Below are 20,186 nucleotides of genomic sequence, written 5' to 3'. Positions count from 1 at the left end.
TGCAATTTTCCATGGAAGTCACAACTTACACGGAACTATTGTTAGAATTCAAAATGAGTCCCAAGCATCATGAAAAGACAAACCTGTGCTGACGTCTGACATTTGCATCTGACTCACTGAGTTTGTTTAACTAACTGGTAGGATTTGGAAAAAAAAAGGAATAGAATACAATTTTCCTTAGAAAACCCTTGGCACATAGAAAGAGTTGGTTGGCGACAGTTTGATTGGTACTGTATGCTCCAACTTCTACACTGTTTGGTTTGCAGCTCAATTATATAGGTGTGCAATATACACCAACATGCTTTCTACCGGAATAACACCGTTCAATAAATGGAAACGACAAAAGAAAAGAAAGGTGGAGGCTGCCCAAAGATACTCAAATATTGATTAAAATGTATGCATGGAAACAGTCATTGTTCCTTGTTTCGAATGATAAATATAATGGGTTATTTTTTTAGGCAAACGAGTTTCCTTTTGCCATGCCCATCACTAGGTATATAAAGTGAACAGCTCTCCAGAGTGCATTTGGATGCACACACTTAGTGTAATAGACAGTAAGAGGAGCATTATTGCCTGTTGAAATACAGTACAGTAAGTACAGTATAACATTTGTAATTCATAGTTTCAAATGCTTGGCAAATGATGATGACTTAATAGATAGAAACTTGCTTATTGTATTACTATGTGGAGTTTTTATTAGAATTTAGTAAACACTTTAGGCATTCGCTTGGAGGGCTATACCAGGAGTTTAAGTATTTCTTTCAAATATTTTTAAACTGCTACATCTGCTTAAGATTAAAGTGAAGTCATTTTAGTTTTGGTATCTCTGTCTTGCTATGTTTTCACACAGTATCTTGAATAACATAATGAATTTGTCTTTTTCAGAAACCTTGCTATTATCTCTGGGAAGAAGTCGAAGTTTGAGAAATGAATATTTTCATAGCTTCCTTGGTGGTCCTTCTGGTTGCAACACAAGCGCTGGCGGAGGAAATGGAATTTGGAGATGAAAGTGATCGGCCATTCAGTTACCAAATCCAGGTGGGACGCTCATATACTGATGTAGTGACACACAGTACTCCAATTAGGTTGACATACAGTATATTGTTAATATGTGAAATATTCAGAATTTTTTTTTGTCCTACACATTTTGCAATACATATATTTCACCATAATAACTAATTATAATTAATTAGAATCACATCTTTGTCAAAGCTACTGCCTGGTAAATGAATATAAACAGAAATATTATTTCAAATATTTACTTTGCATAGTACTGTGCGATTATCCACCTTTGGTGCAATATCTGGGGTAAAAAGTGATATTGCACCAACCTATTAAAGTAATTACAAATAATTAAAATGTAATGGAATAGAAAAGGCACAGCAGGTCAATCCTTAAATGTAAGATATTGTGCATTTGGCATTAAGTATACAAAAGAATCCAACCTGTTTTTGTTACTAACTACCATGCAGCAAGGGATTGTGGAATATGACATGCAAATGAGCACACAGTGCCACCATTTACCTCAAAACCATTATTACATGGAACCCTTAAGCCAATGCTCGCTGTTTTAAACACACTTTTAAACATAGCCTGAGATGAGATGCAAAGCCAGTGAACCAACTCACAGACAGACTGTATCGACCTTTGAGACAAATGTGGCACGGTGTGCTCATTTGCATGTCATTTCCCAGAATGTCATTTCCCAGAATTCCTTGCTGCAGTGGAAGCACTACATGCTAGGTAATAATGGTTACATTTGCCACGCCTAGTAGCACTCATTTTGGCATAAATATATATTCATGATGTGGTGGGTGTAGGAGTTTGAGCAAAAAGCAGGGTTGCAGACCTGTCTAAGACATGTGAATGTGCTCACAAGTAATATTTTTAGATGCTATATGCTATACGGTGGAGGGTTTTTAGTCCCCTTTTCATCCACCATAACCTAAATAATATATATAGTATATATATATATAAAGAAGACTTCTTTACAAGAAGCATTAACATATTTAGAATAAAAAGATCCCACTGGCATAAGTCCTCATAGGTATAGCATTTGGAGGAGGTGGAGGAGAAAAAAACCCATTAAGCTTGAATTATCCTAATGTTGATTTCATTTTGCTGTCTTCATTGCCTGTGATGGATTTGCTAGAAGTAACATGAGTCAGTTGCACTACATTTACGTATGTGGTATAATAGGGATACTACAGTAGCAGTGGAAAAATGCTTTCTTCAGCACTAGAAAGGTTAACATATTCGGGAAATAGCTGTACAAATGTAATGATCTCATGTCATCACAGCCATTTTCCTAGCACTAAATATCCAAATACTGTACCTAGAAGTGTTTCAGCCTAATGGAAATGTCTGCCAGAAATCCTGATCTTCTTCCTCTGCTTTCTGTCATCTTCTTTCTTATTACTTCTTTCAATTTATACCCTTAGTGGACAAAAATGCTGAATTATATGATGTGGTTGGTCCAATTGAGCTCAGGAGATCACAATTTTAGCACAGACTACTTCTTCATAACATTAATTCAATGATAGGAGGATGGGCCTATTAAGATTGTAGGGTTTGAACATGTTTTTTGGGCAAACATTTCTTTCCATTGTATTTCTCTTTATATTACAGTTAATTGGGTGTAAATGTAGAAGAATACAATGGCACAATTTTAGGTTCAACCTCTCCATTCTCTTGAATGCATAAAATGTGGTTTATTATGTGATAGAAGAGAGATTTGATCAAACAAAACGCAAGTTTCTGCTGTGTATAAATATGATTCAAATGTAACCATTTCTATTGCACTGTAAACATCCAGCGAACCATCATAGCATTTAAATTGTACTAGTGTCCTAATCGGTACTATTGCAGTTTAATGAATAACCCTATTCAATATGCTGTGAAGATGTTACCCATACCAGAAAAAAAAGTTCAACTACATTCAAATGAATAGTACTAACGTCTTCCCCAGTACTGCACAATCATGTTCAGTGTATTGAATAGGGGCCTGCACTTTCACCATTTTAAATTACTCCTAGTATGCAAAGCTTTACATTACAAGTATAAGGCTATATAAAATACAGGCAAATGTAATACCATGGAAAGAACAGCACGCTGCAAAGTAAACCAATAGAAAATGGAATACCTGACCAAGAGATCTAACAGTCAAAACAATGTGATGGGTCACATACAGTATAGTACAGAGAGTGCATGCGTAAATATAGGTGAATTAAGGACCTTACACAAAGCAACATACTGTAAAGAAGTATGGGAATTTCATGCAATGCCTTTCAAAATCTGTAAATAATTTCTGCAGATGATATATATATTTATGGCAACCTATAACTACTGACTTCATTCACCCATCCTTACTTACAGTGTATTGTATTTAAAGATATATATCACTTCTTAAGATAGAAAATCCCTACTGTTAAAGCTCCAATTGATCCTATATGATCCATGTTTTGCATGTTCTTTTACATCTTGATCACCATTATTTAAAATACTCTCGATGGAAGTATGTAGTGGCTATTGTATTTTCTGTAGCCTTTGTTGTTGTTCTGAGAGAGGCTTTGAGATAGACCAAGATTTGAAAAGCTTTTAAACATATCTTACATGATCACACTCTGAAGGGGTAGAAAATATGCTAATTGGGTGAGCGCTTTCATTTTATTGCAACTCCAGTATATCCTTTTCGATAGTGATCATGGCAACCAAATTGAATACAACTTGCAATTTTCTCACCAAATGTAATTTATAACAGATAAGTACTGAAGTTTATTTTTGTTACACTTTACTACAGTATGTAATTAGAAAGAAAAGAAAAACTAAGGCAATTTGTGAGACAAGTAAGACTGCGCCTTTAAAATCTAATTTGAAGGGGAATGAAATGTACAAATGGCATGACAAGTTCTAACTATGGATGGCAGACTGAATGTGATAACGTAACAGTCAATTTCACAAAGGAAGTGATAGACAAATAGCTCTTCAGTGGACGACTACTCAGTGCTACTGTGACAAGAGCACAATGAACCATTTGAATTCCTAATCATTCATAAAAAAGGAATCAGAAATGGTTGAGGTACTATTCTTATGTTAGAGAGAAAAATCCTGATAAAGGAAGGAGAAGTGCCTCTTGTCCCCTGGTTACGACACAAGATTAAGCATACTTTCCTCTAGTTTGTAAGCTCTAACAAGCAGCCTTCTGTACATACTGTATCTCTCTGCATTCATTTGTTCTTATTTTCTATGTCCTGTTTTTTGTGTATAGCTCATTCAACAATTGTACCGCACTGGGGAATATTTTGGCACGTGATACAGAATCGATAATAATAATAATAATAATAAGGCAGAAAATTTAAAATATGTCCTTTTAGTTTGCAAATATGTGAAACAGCTGGTTTATAATTTAATTTTTTTTTCACATTTTGAATACATTTGACTTATCCATTGACAATAAGCACAATGTATTGCATAATACTGCTGATGAGCACCTGATACTTCCAGCCTTTTATTTCATAGAAAATAAAGTAGCTACAAATCTGGAAAACAAATTACAGTACATTGTCTGAAATTTTCATTTTTTTTGTTGCCTGTTCTCACTGTCCCTGTTACAGGCAACTTTCTTCCACACACAATGCTTATAATATTTGCAGAAGCAAAGCTATGAAAGACTCTTTATCCAATGCTTCTCTATGCATAAAAACACCAGAATTACTGTACATTTGATCAGAACGGTATATGTATTTTTACTTATAGAAGCCATGTAATGTAGGTGAATTAAAAAGTATGTGTGCCATTAAGATGATCTTATGAGCAATGATTGCATACTTATAGAATTTAAATCAAAAAAGCATAGCCTAGACTCAAACTGCTTCAGACTAGAAGTAAATCATTTGTAATCATTTACTTGTATTGTATGTTTTTTTGTTGTAAAAACAGAACAGGTTTTTATATTTAAACAAAAAAATGTAAAACAACAAAGCGGACAGAAACATTTGATAGATTTAGTAAAGAACATTATTGAGACCTGAATTTGCAGCTACTGCGTATATTATTTGGGACAATAAGATCTAGAACCCTAATAAATGAACTGAGAATTTGTTTTTATCTTAATATGCACTTTAGGCAGATCAACAAGACCCATCATTTGCAAGATATCTGCTGAGAATGGCAAGAGTTGCAGCACCTAGCCCTGATGTGTTTTATGCACTACTGGGAAAGCGGAACAGTGGTGAGAAAACAATTGATTATAATTTGAAGCAAACAATATAGGACCAGCACTCATATAGTATATATGTTTGAACAATATTTAAGTAATATTCCCCACAGAACAGGGCATTACTGGCCAATAATGTCCAGGCTGGGTTAAAGTCCCTCGGCTTCGCCTCGACCCATCAACTCTTCCAGCCAGGGCATTATTGGCCAGTAATGCCCTGTTCTGAGGGGATTATTACTATTATAGGCTAGATCTAGGCTTTTTTATTTTATTTTTTTACATTTTTGATAAAAAAAGATGGACACTTGTGTAGTTATACTATCTGGATTTTTAGCAGCATGATCATCTACATTCTTTTGCTTGTACTGCATGTGTTTGTTAAAATGAAATTGCACATACATAGCCCCCCTCTATGTACACACACTCTGCAACCCCCCTCTATGCATACAAACACACACACACTCTCTGCAACAGCCCCTCTGTATACACAGACACACTTTGCAGCCCTCCTCCACCCTCTACACACACAAACACACAAACAAAACACACACAGCCGCCCCCCTCTACACACACAAACACGCACTGCAGCCCCCTGAAAACCCACAAAATTGCAGACACACACACACCAACAAAACACACAGTGCAGCCCTCCTCCACCTACAAAACAGCCCCTTTAATCCACACACTGCAGACACACACACCCACACCAACAAAACACACTCTGCAGCCCTCCTCCACCCTCTACACCCACAAAACACACACTGCAGACACACACCAATAAAACAGACATTGTTGCCCACTCTACAACCATACCAACAGAACACTCTGCTGCCCCCCTCCAGACCCACAAAACACATAGCAGACACACACAACTTTTTCCTCAGTGTTCTCCTGTGCGGGGCTCTCAGCACGCAGGGTGGAGTAGGAGTCAGTGCTTTGCTGCTGCCTCCTGTCCAAGCACCTGCCCTGTCTGAGAGCTACTCTCACTCTATGTGCATGAGAACTCAAAGTTGAATGGCTGAAAAACTTGGCAGGGTGCCAAAAATTCCGGGTCATTACTGAATGGATAATGCCCAGAATTTTAACCAATCAGAGAACAGGAATTTCAATAATGCCTGGAATTTAACAGCTTTAGCCTATAATACACAATAATATAAACACATAAAGTATAACATCTTCTAAAATACTATTAGATTTAGTCATTCTGAAGCTGGTGTTTTTGTTAAAGATGGAGGTGAATTCAGTGAATGTTGTATATGCATGTGTCTTTATTTATATAGCTCTTTTAATATACATAGCACATCACAGCAGTAATACACGTGACAGTCACATAAATAACAAATAATACATAAAGGGAAGAAGTGCTTCAGACATAAAAGTAACATTTAGGAAAAGGAGTCCCTGCTCCAAAGAGCATTGGTTGTTAAGAAGAACGTACAGTAGGAGGGCATTCTGGTAATTGCCATCGAGCTACTCATATGCTTCCTTAAGCAGGTGTGTTTTAAGGTGGTTAAAACCAGAGACAGAACACAAAACACAGACAAAGCTCAGTTTTAGCACATCCATTAAGACTCATACACGGTACAGTGCCTAAATATATATGGGTCTTAAAGGTGGATAGAGAGGGTGCTAGCCGGATATTGAGGGGAAGGGCATTACAGAGGTGTGTGGCAGTCAGTGAGAACGGTTTAAGGCGGGAGGGGGTGTTAGATACAAAAGGGGAGAGAGATAAGACTTGAGCAGAACGCAAGAGTCGGGATTGTGTACAGCAGTGTTTCCCAAAGTGTGCGCCCTGGGGCGCCGTGGCTTGGCTAGAGGGGCGCCGCGATCAGGGCCGCCAGCAGCGGGAAACAAGGGCTGCTAATTCATTTAAAAAAAACAAAAACAAAAAAACCTCTGAAGCCGGCGCCGGGTCTTCCTGGCAGCGCCTGACCCTCCGCATGCTTGCTGATGCGTGCGGAGGAGGAGAGACTTCACCGAGGGGAAGCGGAGGAGTGGTCACGTGACCGCTCGCATCCAATGAGGGTGTGTGTGTGTGTGTGTGTGTGTGTGTGTGTGTGTGTGTGTGTGTGTGTGTGTGTGTGTGTGTGTGTGTGTGTGTGTGTGTGTGTGTGTGTGTGTGTGTGTGTGTGTGAAAAACGGGCTGCTGGTGGGTGGGAAAAAGGAGCTGCAGGCGGGTTGGTGGGTGTGAAAAACAGGCTATGTGAAAAACGGGCTGCAGGTGGGTGGGTGTGTGTGAAAAACGGGCTGCTGTGAAAAACGGGCTGCAGGTGGGTGGGTGTTTGTGAAAAACGGGCTGCAGGTGGGTGGGTGGATGTGAAAAACGGGCTGCTTTGTGAAAAACGGGCTGCAGGTGGGTGGGTGTGAAAAACGGGCTGCAGGTGGGTGGGTGTAAAAAACGGGCTGCAGGTGGGTGGGTGTGAAAAACGGGCTGCAGGTGGGTGGGAGAGAGAGTGTCCGTCTGTCTGTGAGAGAGCGTGTCTGTCTGTCTGTGAGAGAGAGTGTCCGTCTGTCTGTGTCTGACAGAGAGTGAGGTCAGAGAGAGTGAAGTAAGAGAGAGTGAGGTCAGAGAGAGTGAGGTCAGACAGAGTGAGAGAGAGAGAGAGGTCTGAGAGAGAGAGAGGTCTGAGAGAGAGAGAGGTCTGAGAGAGAGAGAGAGAGGTCTGAGAGAGAGAGGTCTGAGAGAGAGAGGTCTGAGAGAGAGAGGTCTGAGAGAGAGGTCTGAGAGAGAGGTCTGAGAGAGAGAGTGAGGTCTGAGAGAGAGAGAGTGAGGTCTGAGAGAGAGAGTGAGGTCCGAGAGAGAGAGAGGTCTGAGAGAGAGAGAGGTCTGAGAGAGAGAGAGAGGTCTGAGAGAGAGAGGTCTGAGAGAGAGAGAGAGAGAGGTCTGAGAGAGAGGTCTGAGAGAGAGAGAGGTCTGAGAGAGAGAGAGGTCTGAGAGAGAGAGCGGTCTGCGAGAGAGAGAGGTCTGAGAGAGAGAGCGGTCTGCGAGAGAGAGAGAGGTCTGAGAGAGAGAGTGAGGTCTGCGAGAGAGAGTGAAGTCTGAGAGAGAGTGAGGTCTGAGAGAGAGAGAAAGAGTGAGTGAGAGAGAGAGAGAGAGAGAGAGAGAGAGGTCTGAGAGAGTGAGGTCTGAGAGAGTGAGGTCTGAGAGTGAGGTCTGAGAGAGTGAGGTCTGAGAGAGTGAGGTCTGAGAGAGTGAGGTCTGTGAGAGTGAAGTCTGTGAGAGTGAGGTCTGAGAGAGTGAGGTCTGAGAGAGTGAGGTCTGAGAGAGTGAGGTCTGAGAGAGAGAGGTCTGAGAGAGAGAGAGAGAGAGAGAGAGAGAGAGAGAGGTCTGAGAGAGAGAGTGAGAGAGAGGTCTGAGAGAGAGAGAGGTCTGAGAGAGAGAGAGAGGTCTGAGAGAGAGAGAGGTCTGAGAGAGAGAGAGAGAGAGAGAGAGAGAGAGGTCTGAGAGAGAGAGAGAGAGAGAGGTCTGAGAGAGAGAGAGAGGTCTGAGAGAGAGAGAGAGGTCTGAGAGAGAGAGGTCTGAGAGAGAGAGAGGTCTGAGAGAGAGAGAGAGAGAGAGAGAGAGAGAGAGAGAGAGAGAGAGAGAGGTCTGAGAGAGAGAGAGAGAGAGGTCTGAGAGAGAGAGAGGTCTGAGAGAGAGAGTGAGGTCTGAGAGAGAGAGTGAGGTCTGAGAGAGAGAGAGAGAGAGAGAGTGAGGTCTGAGAGAGAGAGAGTGAGGTCTGAGAGAGAGAGAGTGAGGTCTGAGAGAGAGAGAGAGAGAGAGAGAGAGAGAGAGAGAGAGAGTGAGGTCTGAGAGAGAGTGAGGTCTGAGAGAGAGTGAGAGTGAGGTCTGAGAGAGAGTGAGAGTGTGGTCTGAGAGAGAGAGAGAGAGAGTGTGGTCTGAGAGAGTGAGGTCTGAGAAAGAGAGAAAGTGAGGTCTGGGAGAGAGAGAGAGGTCTGAGAGAGAGAGAGAGAGAGAGAGAGAGAGAGAGAGAGAGAGAGAGAGAGAGAGAGAGAGAGTGACCTCCGAGAGAGAGAGTGAGGTCAGAGAGAGAGAGATTGAGAGTGTGTTAGTGTCTGAGAGAGACACCAACTGCGCACTGCAACTGTTAGGTATGTATATACACTTTTGTTTTTACTTTGGGCGCCGCGGAAAAATCCTGATCGCCTTGGGGAGCCTTGAAAAAATTCTGATTGCTTTGGGGAGCCTTGAAAAAATTCTGATTGCTTTGGGGAGCCTTGAACCAAAAAAGTTTGGGAACCACTGGTGTACAGTATAGCGAGAAATTAGGGCTGATATGCAAGGAGCAGAAGAGTGTAAAGCTTTAAAATTGAGGAGGAGAATTGAGTGTGTGATACGGCATTTGATAGGAAGCCAGGAGAGGGATTTCAGCAGGGGAGACGCGGAGACAGATTTTGGAAAGAGTAGAGTGATTTTGGCAGCAGTATTTAGGATAGATTGTAGGGTAGACAGGTGAGGAGCAGAAAAGCCGAACAGTAGGAGGTTACAGTAATCGAGACAAAAGAGAATGAGGGCCTGAGTCAGAGTTTTAGCAGTCGAGCAACTGAGGAAAGGGTGTATCTTTGTAGTATTGCGGAGGAAAAAACAGCAGTTTTAGCTACCTTTTGAATGTGAGAGGAGAATGTGAGAGAGGAGTCGAGTGTGACCCCCTAGGCAGTGGGCTTGTGTTACTGGGTGAATGATAGTACTTCCAACAGAATTGTGGAAGGAGGTAGTAGGGCCAAGTTTGGGAGGAAGTATGAGGAGCTCTGTTTTTGCCATGTTACATCGCAGAGGGCCATCCAGGATGATATTGCAGAGAGACATTCAGAAACGTTAATCTGTACAGCATGTGTAAGATCAGGGGTTGAAAAGTAACTCTGTTTATCATCAGCATAGAAGTGATATTTGAACCCAAGAGATGTGGTTAGGTCACTTAGAAAGAGTGTGTAGCCAGGTCACCTGATGGCTACTATTCTGCCCCTGTACTGGCAGAAAGCCCTGGTACAATCAGGTTGCCAGTAGTTGATATGGTGTTTTCCCCCTCAAAGGAGCTGCACTTGAGTGACAGCAGGAGCTGGTGACATCCGGCCCGGGCATGACCAATCATGAGACAGACCTGGTGCCCTTCTCCTGGCTGTACTTAAAGAAAAAGAAAAGTGTTTCTCAACCCAAAGAGGAAGTGACCGAAACACTTGGTGAGCCTGTGATGTCCGGACAATGTGCGTCAGAAAGGTGCAGAGATGTGCTGCAGGCAGGAGTGATTGGCGGTGTCAGCATAGGCATGGCCGCAAAAGAAAAGGAGGAGCGAAGGGAAGCTGAATCCTTGATCCAGGAGAAAGAGGCCTTAATTTCTGAACTCCAAACTGCCTGCCATGTTTATGAAGTCCTGCGGGAGCAATTGGATAAGGAGCGAGAGGTAGAGAGGTGTATACTCCCAGCTATACAAGAGTACGCGGCTTTGAAGAAAACAGAGCGTTTCTTACAGAGTGAGTTGGATGAGGTAACGACTAGTCTGGAAAAGGGCAACACCGCAATTGCTACCATGAATGAAAAACAGAACAAGTCTGACAAACTGATTGCTAACCTAAAACAGAAATATGGGAAGGCTCTACAAGAGGTTCACGCTCTCAGCACAGAGGTGGAACACTCGCGTCAGGAGGGCTACGGTCTAAACACAGAGCTGGGTATGTTGAAGGAAGCCTATGAGAATGCCCTGAGTGATTTAGAGACTGTAAAGAGATAGAATGCAAGTCTGAAAGAGGAAAATTCAGATTTGTCTGACCAGGCCAAGGAGAAGCAGCGGATCCTGTAAGAAGAAAGTATCCTGGCTGCTAACAAAGTAAAAGTGCTGCAGTGTGTCCCCACAGAGCAGTATGAGGAGCTGAAGGCCACACTGTGTGTCACCAGTGCATCGCTAGAGACGGAGCTTGGATGCCAGGTGACTCTTTTTGAGAGGCAGTGGGAGAAGGTCCAGAAACTGGAGCAAGAGCTGGAGAAGCAGAGAGGCTGCTCCATACCCAAAAGATAGTACACCCCGGAGAAAGAGGCGTGGCAGACAGACGCAGCAGCAGTCCTAGCGACAAAAACTACAGAGCTCCAAAATATGAAGGAGGCTCTGATGCAAACCCAGATCATGCACCGGGAAGAGGGGAAGGCCCTGAGAAGGGACTTGCAGGATCAAATTGAAGAGCTGCAGACGCAGAATGCTGAGTGCAAGATACAGCTTGCCGAGAGGGAGAAGGTGTCCGTCCGTCATGTGGCCTGCCTGACATTGCGCTATGAAACAGAGATGGCAGATACCCGCAAGCTGCTGGACCACACGGCCAATGAGAGGGCCCGGCTGCAGCTGGAGCTGGAGGAGGTCCAGGAAATAGGAAATAGAGTTAAACCTTGCTCTGAACCAGCTGACAGATGTGGAATCGCGACTCAACTCCAAAGAAGCTGAACTAACAGCAGCACTGAGTGTAAAAAGAAACACAGAACGACAGCTTCAAGACCTGAGGAAGGACCTGAGTCTGAGTCTGAGCAGTCTGAGCATACTGGTTGCAAGATGGCAGAGAAACAAAAGCGTGACCTGAGCGAGGAGTTTGAGGCTCTGATGACTGAGCAGGATGCTACGTTGGACTCTACTGCTGCCCAGCAGGAGGTTCCTCAGATGAAGTTGGAGAGAAAGGTTACAAACCTAAGACAGACACTTGGGTCACAGAAGCAGTACATAGAAAAGATGGCGGTAGAGTTAAGACAAAAGCAAGCTATGCAGAACAGTAATGCACAAGTGTCTCCACTACAGGAAAAGGTATTGGCCCAGCCCAAGCGTCTGTATTCTACAGAAACTAATGCCCATGATGATAAGGCTACAGTGAGAGCTGGGGACACCGCTCAACTGCAAAACGAGATTACCAAGTTTGAACCGCCTTAGCAAGTGATGCGCTTCGGTAAGCGTGACTACAGTGCCCATGGGACCCAAAGTGGATTCCTTGCCATGAGGGCAGCCGCTGTGAAGAGACAGTCATGAATGGGATGTGTGGAAAGCGTAAATAAAAAACACAGTCTGAGGTTATTTTGAAACAGAATAACACGTGAATTTATTCAAGTCAAGTGCACAACGGAGACAGCTTCAAAACAAAAGCTCTCTAAATAATAACACGATATGCCATATATTTATACCCTAAATCCTAAAGCTCCACCCCTTTATGGGGGGGCTTGCACGTCACTAAACATTACCTCATTTTGTAATACATAACAATACTAAAGCTGATGTCATTTTGTAATACATAATAATATTGTATAACTACCTGTCAGCTAGAAACCATTCTGGGGTTAAATGGGATGTGCTTATTCTGTCGCCTAGCAATATGTTATGAGAATAAATTCTACTGCAAGAATCTAAGCTTATCTCATGGGTTCTCATAACTTTTAGCCTGTTTACACTTTCAATTTGAAGCTGATTGGATGAGGAAGAGTCAATAAGAGCGAAAACATACCATTCTCTGCTTCACACATTTGTTTATACAGAAATGAAACACAGAAATTAGACTCACAAAGACAAGACAAGATGGCGGATTGAAATATTCACACAAAATGGCTTCATCCTAAATGCTGTTATGTTGTTATGCCAGACCCCCTAATATCTCATCTTTGTCAGTCCCTCCTCTGATTCTTTAAAACATTGTTTTTTTAGAATTATTGGTATGATGTTAGTCCAGAAACACGTTGGGAGGCACAAGGGTGCTCCATCATCTCATAATGCTGCTTGAGGGTGTAGGACAGTGCACGAGGGTGCCTGCCAAATGTAGTCATAGTCTCGTAGTATGGCGTTATAGCCAAATTCTTTTCCGGAGTTAGAACATTGTACTTGGCATCTTCTGTCTTCAAGGGACTGCTGTAGATTGGTTCAGCAAACAATGGCATCATGTCTGCAGAGGGGGTTGCATATTTGTGGATCATGGCTTTGACAAACGTAACACAAACATAGATGACAACGGGTATCACACTCACACACATTACCGCATTCAAAAATTTCGCTCCTAGTGATCCCACCTATCCAGTCAGCCCCAAAAGGTCCCAGTCTGTGTCACCTTCCTTCCTAAGTCTTTCTTGAATTTCTCCTATCTTATCTAACTCATGTTGTACCTAGCCACTCTGATCTTGGATGAAAACACAACATTGTTCTTTAATTAGGGCACATACACCTCCTTTTGATGCTAAAATGTAATCTAAAGCCATTCTGTTTTGTAAGGCCATAAGCCTGATCTGAACCTGTTCTTGGTTTAATGATGAAATTAAAAACTGCAAAATTAAGGCCACATCCTTCCTGTAAATTGTTATCTGACTGAACATACATTTTTACACAGGTTTCATTGTTTGGTGGAGACACTTGACCCATAAATTGATTCTTGTTCCTAGTGTGTGATACACCCTTTAAAGAGGTTCCCTTAAAAAAATGGAAAATACAGAAATTATACACATAATACTAAAAACCTTATTTTATGCAAGCAACCTTTCTTTGGATATGCAGTTGCTAGATAAAGGAAATTGCATCTATCTCTATCATCATATATTTTCAGCTATTACTGAGAATTGAAGGGGTTTGGTATCTGTGGAAGCGAAATGCATGATCCTCACCCCTGCACGCATTGTATACATCATTCACTCTGAATATCAGAACAGACAATGTCTGCGATGGTCAACATGGCTGACTTATGATCCTTTCCTTGTGGCTGACACACCCCCTGGGTGACCCCCTCCTCTCGTTGGAGGTGCAACACACTTCTGGATCAAAGTTTTGCTGCACATGACACATACATAGAGAGTGATGAGTACTGCCAAAACACATACAAGAGCTTTCACAAGCCACGCTTCCAGGAAACCAATCCTCCCATCAAGGCTCAATTCTACATACACCTTAAATTTCTAACTTAAACACACTCTAAAGAATAAAAATATTGAGTCTCTGAAAAATAAAATGTTTTGAGTCTTTGAAAAAATGAAATGTTCCTGATAAGACCAGGCCTCTGCCTGGTATCTTATTTTCCTCGTTGGTTAACGGTTAGAGTTTTGACTCGGCAAAACGTTAACTTGATGCGGCTGTGCTTTAGATGACTTTGGTCTTTGGTGGAGCTGGAATGAGCTTTACTGTACTTTGGGTCCAGGGAAAGAACTCTGCCACTTTAATTGCTGTATTGGTGGTTAGTATGGGCCCTTTCATCTGGGATGAAGAGCATGCTCGTTTAGGAACTACTTGACCTTTAACTTCGTCTCGTGTAGGTGCACTTTTATCATACCTTATGCCTAGAGAGCCTCAAAAAATATATTAGTGGCATACAATACTTATTAATTGTTTTATTACCAATAGATGGTCCTTAATTTGTTCTTTTGAACTACTGACTACTGTCTTAACATCCGCATATAGACAGAGGTATCTCCTATTAATGCTCCTCATATTTAAAACTAAGCAGCTAATGTGGACTTTACTGTACTACAATCTAAGTTCCTAAGGCTTTGGGCCTCAGTCATTGTCAAACCAATTGCTTCCATAATCAACTCTATCCTGTCTACAGGCCATATCCCTAAGACCTGGAAAACTACCAGAGCTGTCCCAATCTTCAAAAGTGGGGACAAAAACACTGTCTCAAACTACAGACCAATATCTCTTCTCCCAATACACACTTGCTCTCATTCATGCCTCACTATCATCTCCTCCGATGCAAATGGTATCAACCTTTTCATAAAATACTAACTAACCTTAAAACTTGCCCCACAAATTAAACATCCCAATAGCCTGCACTCATGGCTATTATTTCACACACAGTCACTCCTACCACACCCATTGTGGCCAAGCACTGCCATCTACAGCACTTATTCCCTCACCTGCTATCTCTGTAAATTTCCCTTAAACCTTAGATTGTAAGCTCTTAAGGGCAGGGATTTCCTTTCCTATTGTCTGATTTTGCTGCACTTACTATTCTATCATAATTCCCTCTACTGTATTCTTTATGAAGTGCTGAGAACATTATTGACGCTATATATATAAGTCATACATTGCAATACACTACTATCCAAAGTCATGGACAAAAATGTGTTCACTCCCAATTAAACAATTACTATACTAAGACAAATACCCCTAGCCAATTCCAGTCAGGCCTCCACCCCAAACACTCCATTGTAACTATTCTGCTAAAATGGGAAATGCCTTGCATATAATATATACCCTGCTCACTTATGTAATTGTATTTGTAACTATGTATCACCTGTCCTTTAACTCTATACCTAGAACATATCCAAAAATGAGAGGTGACTCCCAATGCACCACTTTGGCAAAACATTCTACAAATATTTTAACAATAACTACTGCTTATAATAAAATTGTACACCTATGGAAAAATAAATGGTTAAAAGTTATAAAATATATCACATATTCAGTTAATAGACAAATGATTTTGTATAAGACTTCACACTAATGTCTTGCTTTATATAATCTCTTTGCACAGTGCTGAGCACACGGTCAGCTTTATCATTTTAAAGACACTCTGCATATTCATCTGACTAAAGAAAAAATATTTTCTATAAGACTTGTTTCCGGGCAAAGAGCCATTTTGTTTCTGGGCGTTTCGCCAATTGACCCTGAAAAGATAAGATACGGTACACCACGGCTTCCTCCTGAAAAATAATTATTATTGGATTGGAACTTTTGCTTAAAGTTTAAATACATGGAGCTTTATCCAGAGCCCTAAGAACTATATTTTTTATGACCTTTCAAAAATTAACCAACGGGCTTTTATATAGCTGAGGTTCATATAACTTCTTAACACACAAATAACGCCACACGCTCATGCTATCTCCCTCCACTCAGTTCTCTTTAATGCCTTCTGTATGAACTTTCATAGTTTCACTGATTTAATTCACTACAAATTTATGCTATCCTGTTGCAATTCTGTCCTTTCTCAAGCTACACAAACCTATTTCTTTCCATTAATCAACACTCATAAGTCTACCCCACACAAATTCTTCCTTCATCTCACCTCAGGACTTTTGCTGACTATTTTTAAGAAAGAGGTTGAATCTATACACCAGAACATTCCCTCTTCTTCCTCAACACCACATATGCCTTAATTATCTATCGGCAAATTCACTTGCTATTTCTTTCCTATTCACTTTCTTTTTCACTTGTTATTATATTAACTTCTGTCCTGGCAATAGTAAAAATTAATACAGCGGGACCCTTCTGTCCCTCAACAGAATTCTTTTGACCCATATTAACGTAAGGTATGTTTCCCTGTGGGATTCAAAAACACACGAGACGGCGCTCCCTGAGCTTATCAATCCCACAGAAAAAGACCCCTCTTTCATTTAAACATCTGCGCAATTAGTTGATAATAGTACAAACAAAAACAGTGCCATTCACTGGCCAACAAAATATTTATATTGTCTCTTTTCGTTCTCTGTATTCATTCTTTATTATTTTCGCCTGCAGACACACAATCCTTTGAGAATTTTTGGTTTCCCATTATTCCCCTGTTACAGAAATCAAATTTAATTGACCTGTACAATACTTCTTCGGTTACAGAAATCAAATTTAATTGACCTGTACAATTTAGCGTTACAATAATCAACGCAAGCTAATTACGTACAACTCTTTTGGCATGTTATTGTTCTGAATAGTGTAAATATGCAGATAAGGACCTGTCACGAGACTGTTCCCCAATCACATTTTCTCATTATAACTATACCAAAGAAAAACTTGAATCACTTCAGCGGGTCCAACCCAGTCCTGATAAACCTTATACTTTTATAACATGGATACAGATAAGACCTTCTAACCAGATATCCATGAACTCACTTGGTATGTAAATGACAAAACAGAGCAAATGTACAATCAGGGACCCGTCCTGCTCCGACAACAAAAATATTTATCACAACCCAGGACGGTCTGAAAACAATCCCTTTAAGCACAAAAACACTCACTTTCATCACCAAAACACCAAAACCTTTAACGGGACTCTTACCTTAGCCCCTAACAACTCTTAACAACTCTTACACTTTAAAATGAATACAGGAACAGAGAATAATAAATTCACGTGAAACTGCTAGGGATTCTTACTCGTCACATCAGATAAGACACTGTTCAAAAATCAGCTCCCCGCACCACTCAAAACTATTTAATCAGGCTGTTTGTCTAAAAAATGCAGGTAGCCTTACCTTGATTCATATGTGAGCTCAGGTTTGAGTGATGGAGGAGTGTTTCATCCGGGTGCTCGATTCCGATGATATTGAGTCCCTACTTCGGATTGCGCCATCTGTGGAAAGCGTAAATAAAAAACACAGTCTGAGGTTATTTTGAAACAGAATAACACGTGAATTTATTCAAGTCAAGTGCACAACGGAGACAGCTTCAAAACAAAAGCTCTCTAAATAATAACACGATATGCCATATATTTATACCCTAAATCCTAAAGCTCCACCCCTTTATGGGGGGGCTTGCACGTCACTAAACATTACCTCATTTTGTAATAGATAACAATAGTAAAGCTGATGTCATTTTTTAATACATAATAATATTGTATAACTACCTGTCAGCTAGAAACCATTCTGGGGTTAAATGGGATGTGCTTATTCTGTCGCCTAGCAATATGTTATGAGAATAAATTCTACTGCAAGAATCTAAGCTTATCTCATGGGTTCTCATAACTTTTAGCCTGTTTACACTTTCAATTTGAAGCTGATTGGATGAGGAAGAGTCAATAAGAGCGAAAACATACCATTCTCTGCTTCACACATTTGTTTATACAGAAATGAAACACAGAAATTAGACTCACAAAGACAAGACAAGATGGCGGATTGAAATATTCACACAAAATGGCTTCATCCTAAATGCTGTTATGTTGTTATGTTGTTATGCCAGACCCCCTAATATCTCATCTTTGTCAGATGGAAGTGTGTCCGTGATAGTAAACTGAGAAAGACCTCACGAATTGTCCAACGATACTCCCATCGGAGTAAATTAAGGGATCAAGAAAGAAAGGCCCAATCCTACGATTCTGCCGACGATAATAGAGAGTCGCCATGGGGTGCCCTTGGGGTTAATGAGAATCCCACCCAAGCTGAAATACTGTAGCTAAATGGTGTGGAACCAAACAGAGAACTTGTGGTGAATGACCGGTCTTTAGTCTCCAATGCTGAAGGTACGCTAATGGATGAAGTTCCAAAATCCATCACTGCTAACGTGGAGTTACTGTCTTCACAAGAGTGAGCCAAACCGGCACAATACAAAGAGGTAGCGAAATACCAGTCTGCAGGCTCAGAAGAGTGGTCTCCCCTAGTGGGGAGGAAAATGGTGGTGCACAGCGTGCCAACAGGTGCCTCGTGCGTTCCGGAAGTAGGAAGTAAAACGGATGCTGGATGACGATTTCAGATGAAAGATTCATCTGTAATCGTCATCCAGCATCCTTTTTACTTCCTACTTCCGGAACGCACAAGGCACCTGTTGTCACGCTGTGCATCGCCATTTCCCTCCCCACTAGAGGAGACTTTAATCTGCTACACATGCTGGGTTGAGAGCACGCTGGAACCAGATGGACCATATGCAGAAGGGTCGTGAGTACTATGCACTTGTAGAAGAACTTGTTATATTATGGTCTAGCTCTAAGGGTTGTTGTCTTTAACACTATAGTGACTGGGATCAGGTTTCCTTTTATTACATAGGTTCCCTTGACATCCCTTTGTCTCCATTATTCATGTACACCCCTATCAATGAGCATTAATGACCTCAGTTCAGCAGTACTCACATTCATAGACCTGGACATTCTGACAAAGGTGCATTTGAAGAGAGGATTATTAAAGATGATGCTATATAGCCTTTGTATGTGTGTAAATATATATTTATAAAGCGCCCACAGTGTATACAGTGCTTTACAAAAGGTGTGCGTGGGAGTGTATACCAATGGTGTGGGTAGGTGTAGAAATGTAGGAGGTGTTGCATTACTATTAATGTGTGTAAATACTATGTGGTCCCTATTGGTATATAGGGATAGAATTACATTGTTCATATGTATGTGTAAGAGACAGTTGTGTGTGCATTCATATAGCACAGTATGTATCGACAGGGCATTTAGCACTCATGGGAAGAGTTCTCTTGTGTCAGGGTAGTGACTCATGAAGCTGCGGTCTCGGTTTAAGCCACCGCTAAGTATCCCGAACAGTTGCATAAATTTGTATTCCTGCAACCATCTCTCTTTCGGTGTTCTAAGATTGCCCATGAGTATGGCCACTATCTGCTGTGTCGGAGCATATCCTGTACCTGTATCGTATGGCTTGACTGTAGATGGTTGCATGCTCAGTGTGTGTGGGGCAAGAGCTGTTGACCCTAAAATAGCTGACTGTCTGTAGGTTTGTGGTAGGCAAGATTTAGCATGCAGATTTTTTTTTTGTGAACTAGCATACTTTATTTTTCCCAAAAGGATACAATCTACAATATTCAACATTACATTTCATATATCTCTAGTGTTTATTCTAGTCATTTGCCCTTTAAATGATTAAGGAGGGCAATCACTCATCATACAGTATCTCATTCTTTGAGTAGAGTCGAACTGCTTTTTTCGCCTTACTGTGTTATGAAATGTACACCTCTTATTTTGTGATTTTTTTTTTACATGATAGAAGAGAATACAAACAATTACGTCACTTTACTGTGGCATGTTTAGCACTACGTATTGCTGATATGTATGTAGAAATTGAGATTTTAATATTGAATCTTCTAGTGCCAATTAATTTTGCTTCTTTACGAGCATGCTCTCAATATGATAACTTTTTGTTTCATTCTAGAATTCCAAAGAGACTCTCCAAAAAGTATGTATTGATTAGAAGATCTGATTCTTGCTATCTGTATGTACTGTACAACAAAAACATGTTTGTGCATTTGTAGTGATGCAATAGAGTAGTAAAACAAGACTGGATAGTTTTGATTTCTGTAACCCAATATACTGTAGAATA

At 41.0% G+C, this 20,186-nt stretch overlaps 1 protein-coding gene across 3 annotated transcripts in view; it reads left to right on the top strand.

The window, feature by feature from the left end:
- Positions 1 to 487: 487 nt before the first annotated feature.
- The window catches only part of LOC142488750 (tachykinin-like peptide), a 44,395-nt gene continuing 24,696 nt past the window's right edge, over positions 488 to 20,186 (top strand). For 2 of the 3 annotated variants that reach the window (XM_075589132.1, XM_075589130.1), the window contains exons 1-4: positions 488 to 591; positions 886 to 1,038; positions 5,125 to 5,230; positions 20,019 to 20,042. In XM_075589132.1, the coding sequence (XP_075445247.1) occupies positions 928 to 1,038; positions 5,125 to 5,230; positions 20,019 to 20,042 (241 nt within the window). In that variant the 5' untranslated portion in view covers positions 488 to 591; positions 886 to 927. The remainder of the gene's footprint in view (positions 592 to 885; positions 1,039 to 5,124; positions 5,231 to 20,018; positions 20,043 to 20,186) is intronic. The other variant, XM_075589131.1, reaches the window with a different exon arrangement.

The sequence above is a fragment of the Ascaphus truei genome, chromosome 2 (genome assembly GCF_040206685.1).
Source record: "Ascaphus truei isolate aAscTru1 chromosome 2, aAscTru1.hap1, whole genome shotgun sequence".
Taxonomy (NCBI): domain Eukaryota; kingdom Metazoa; phylum Chordata; class Amphibia; order Anura; family Ascaphidae; genus Ascaphus; species Ascaphus truei.
Note: the sequence above shows the minus strand (reverse complement) of the source record. Positions and strands in the feature narration are given on the sequence as shown.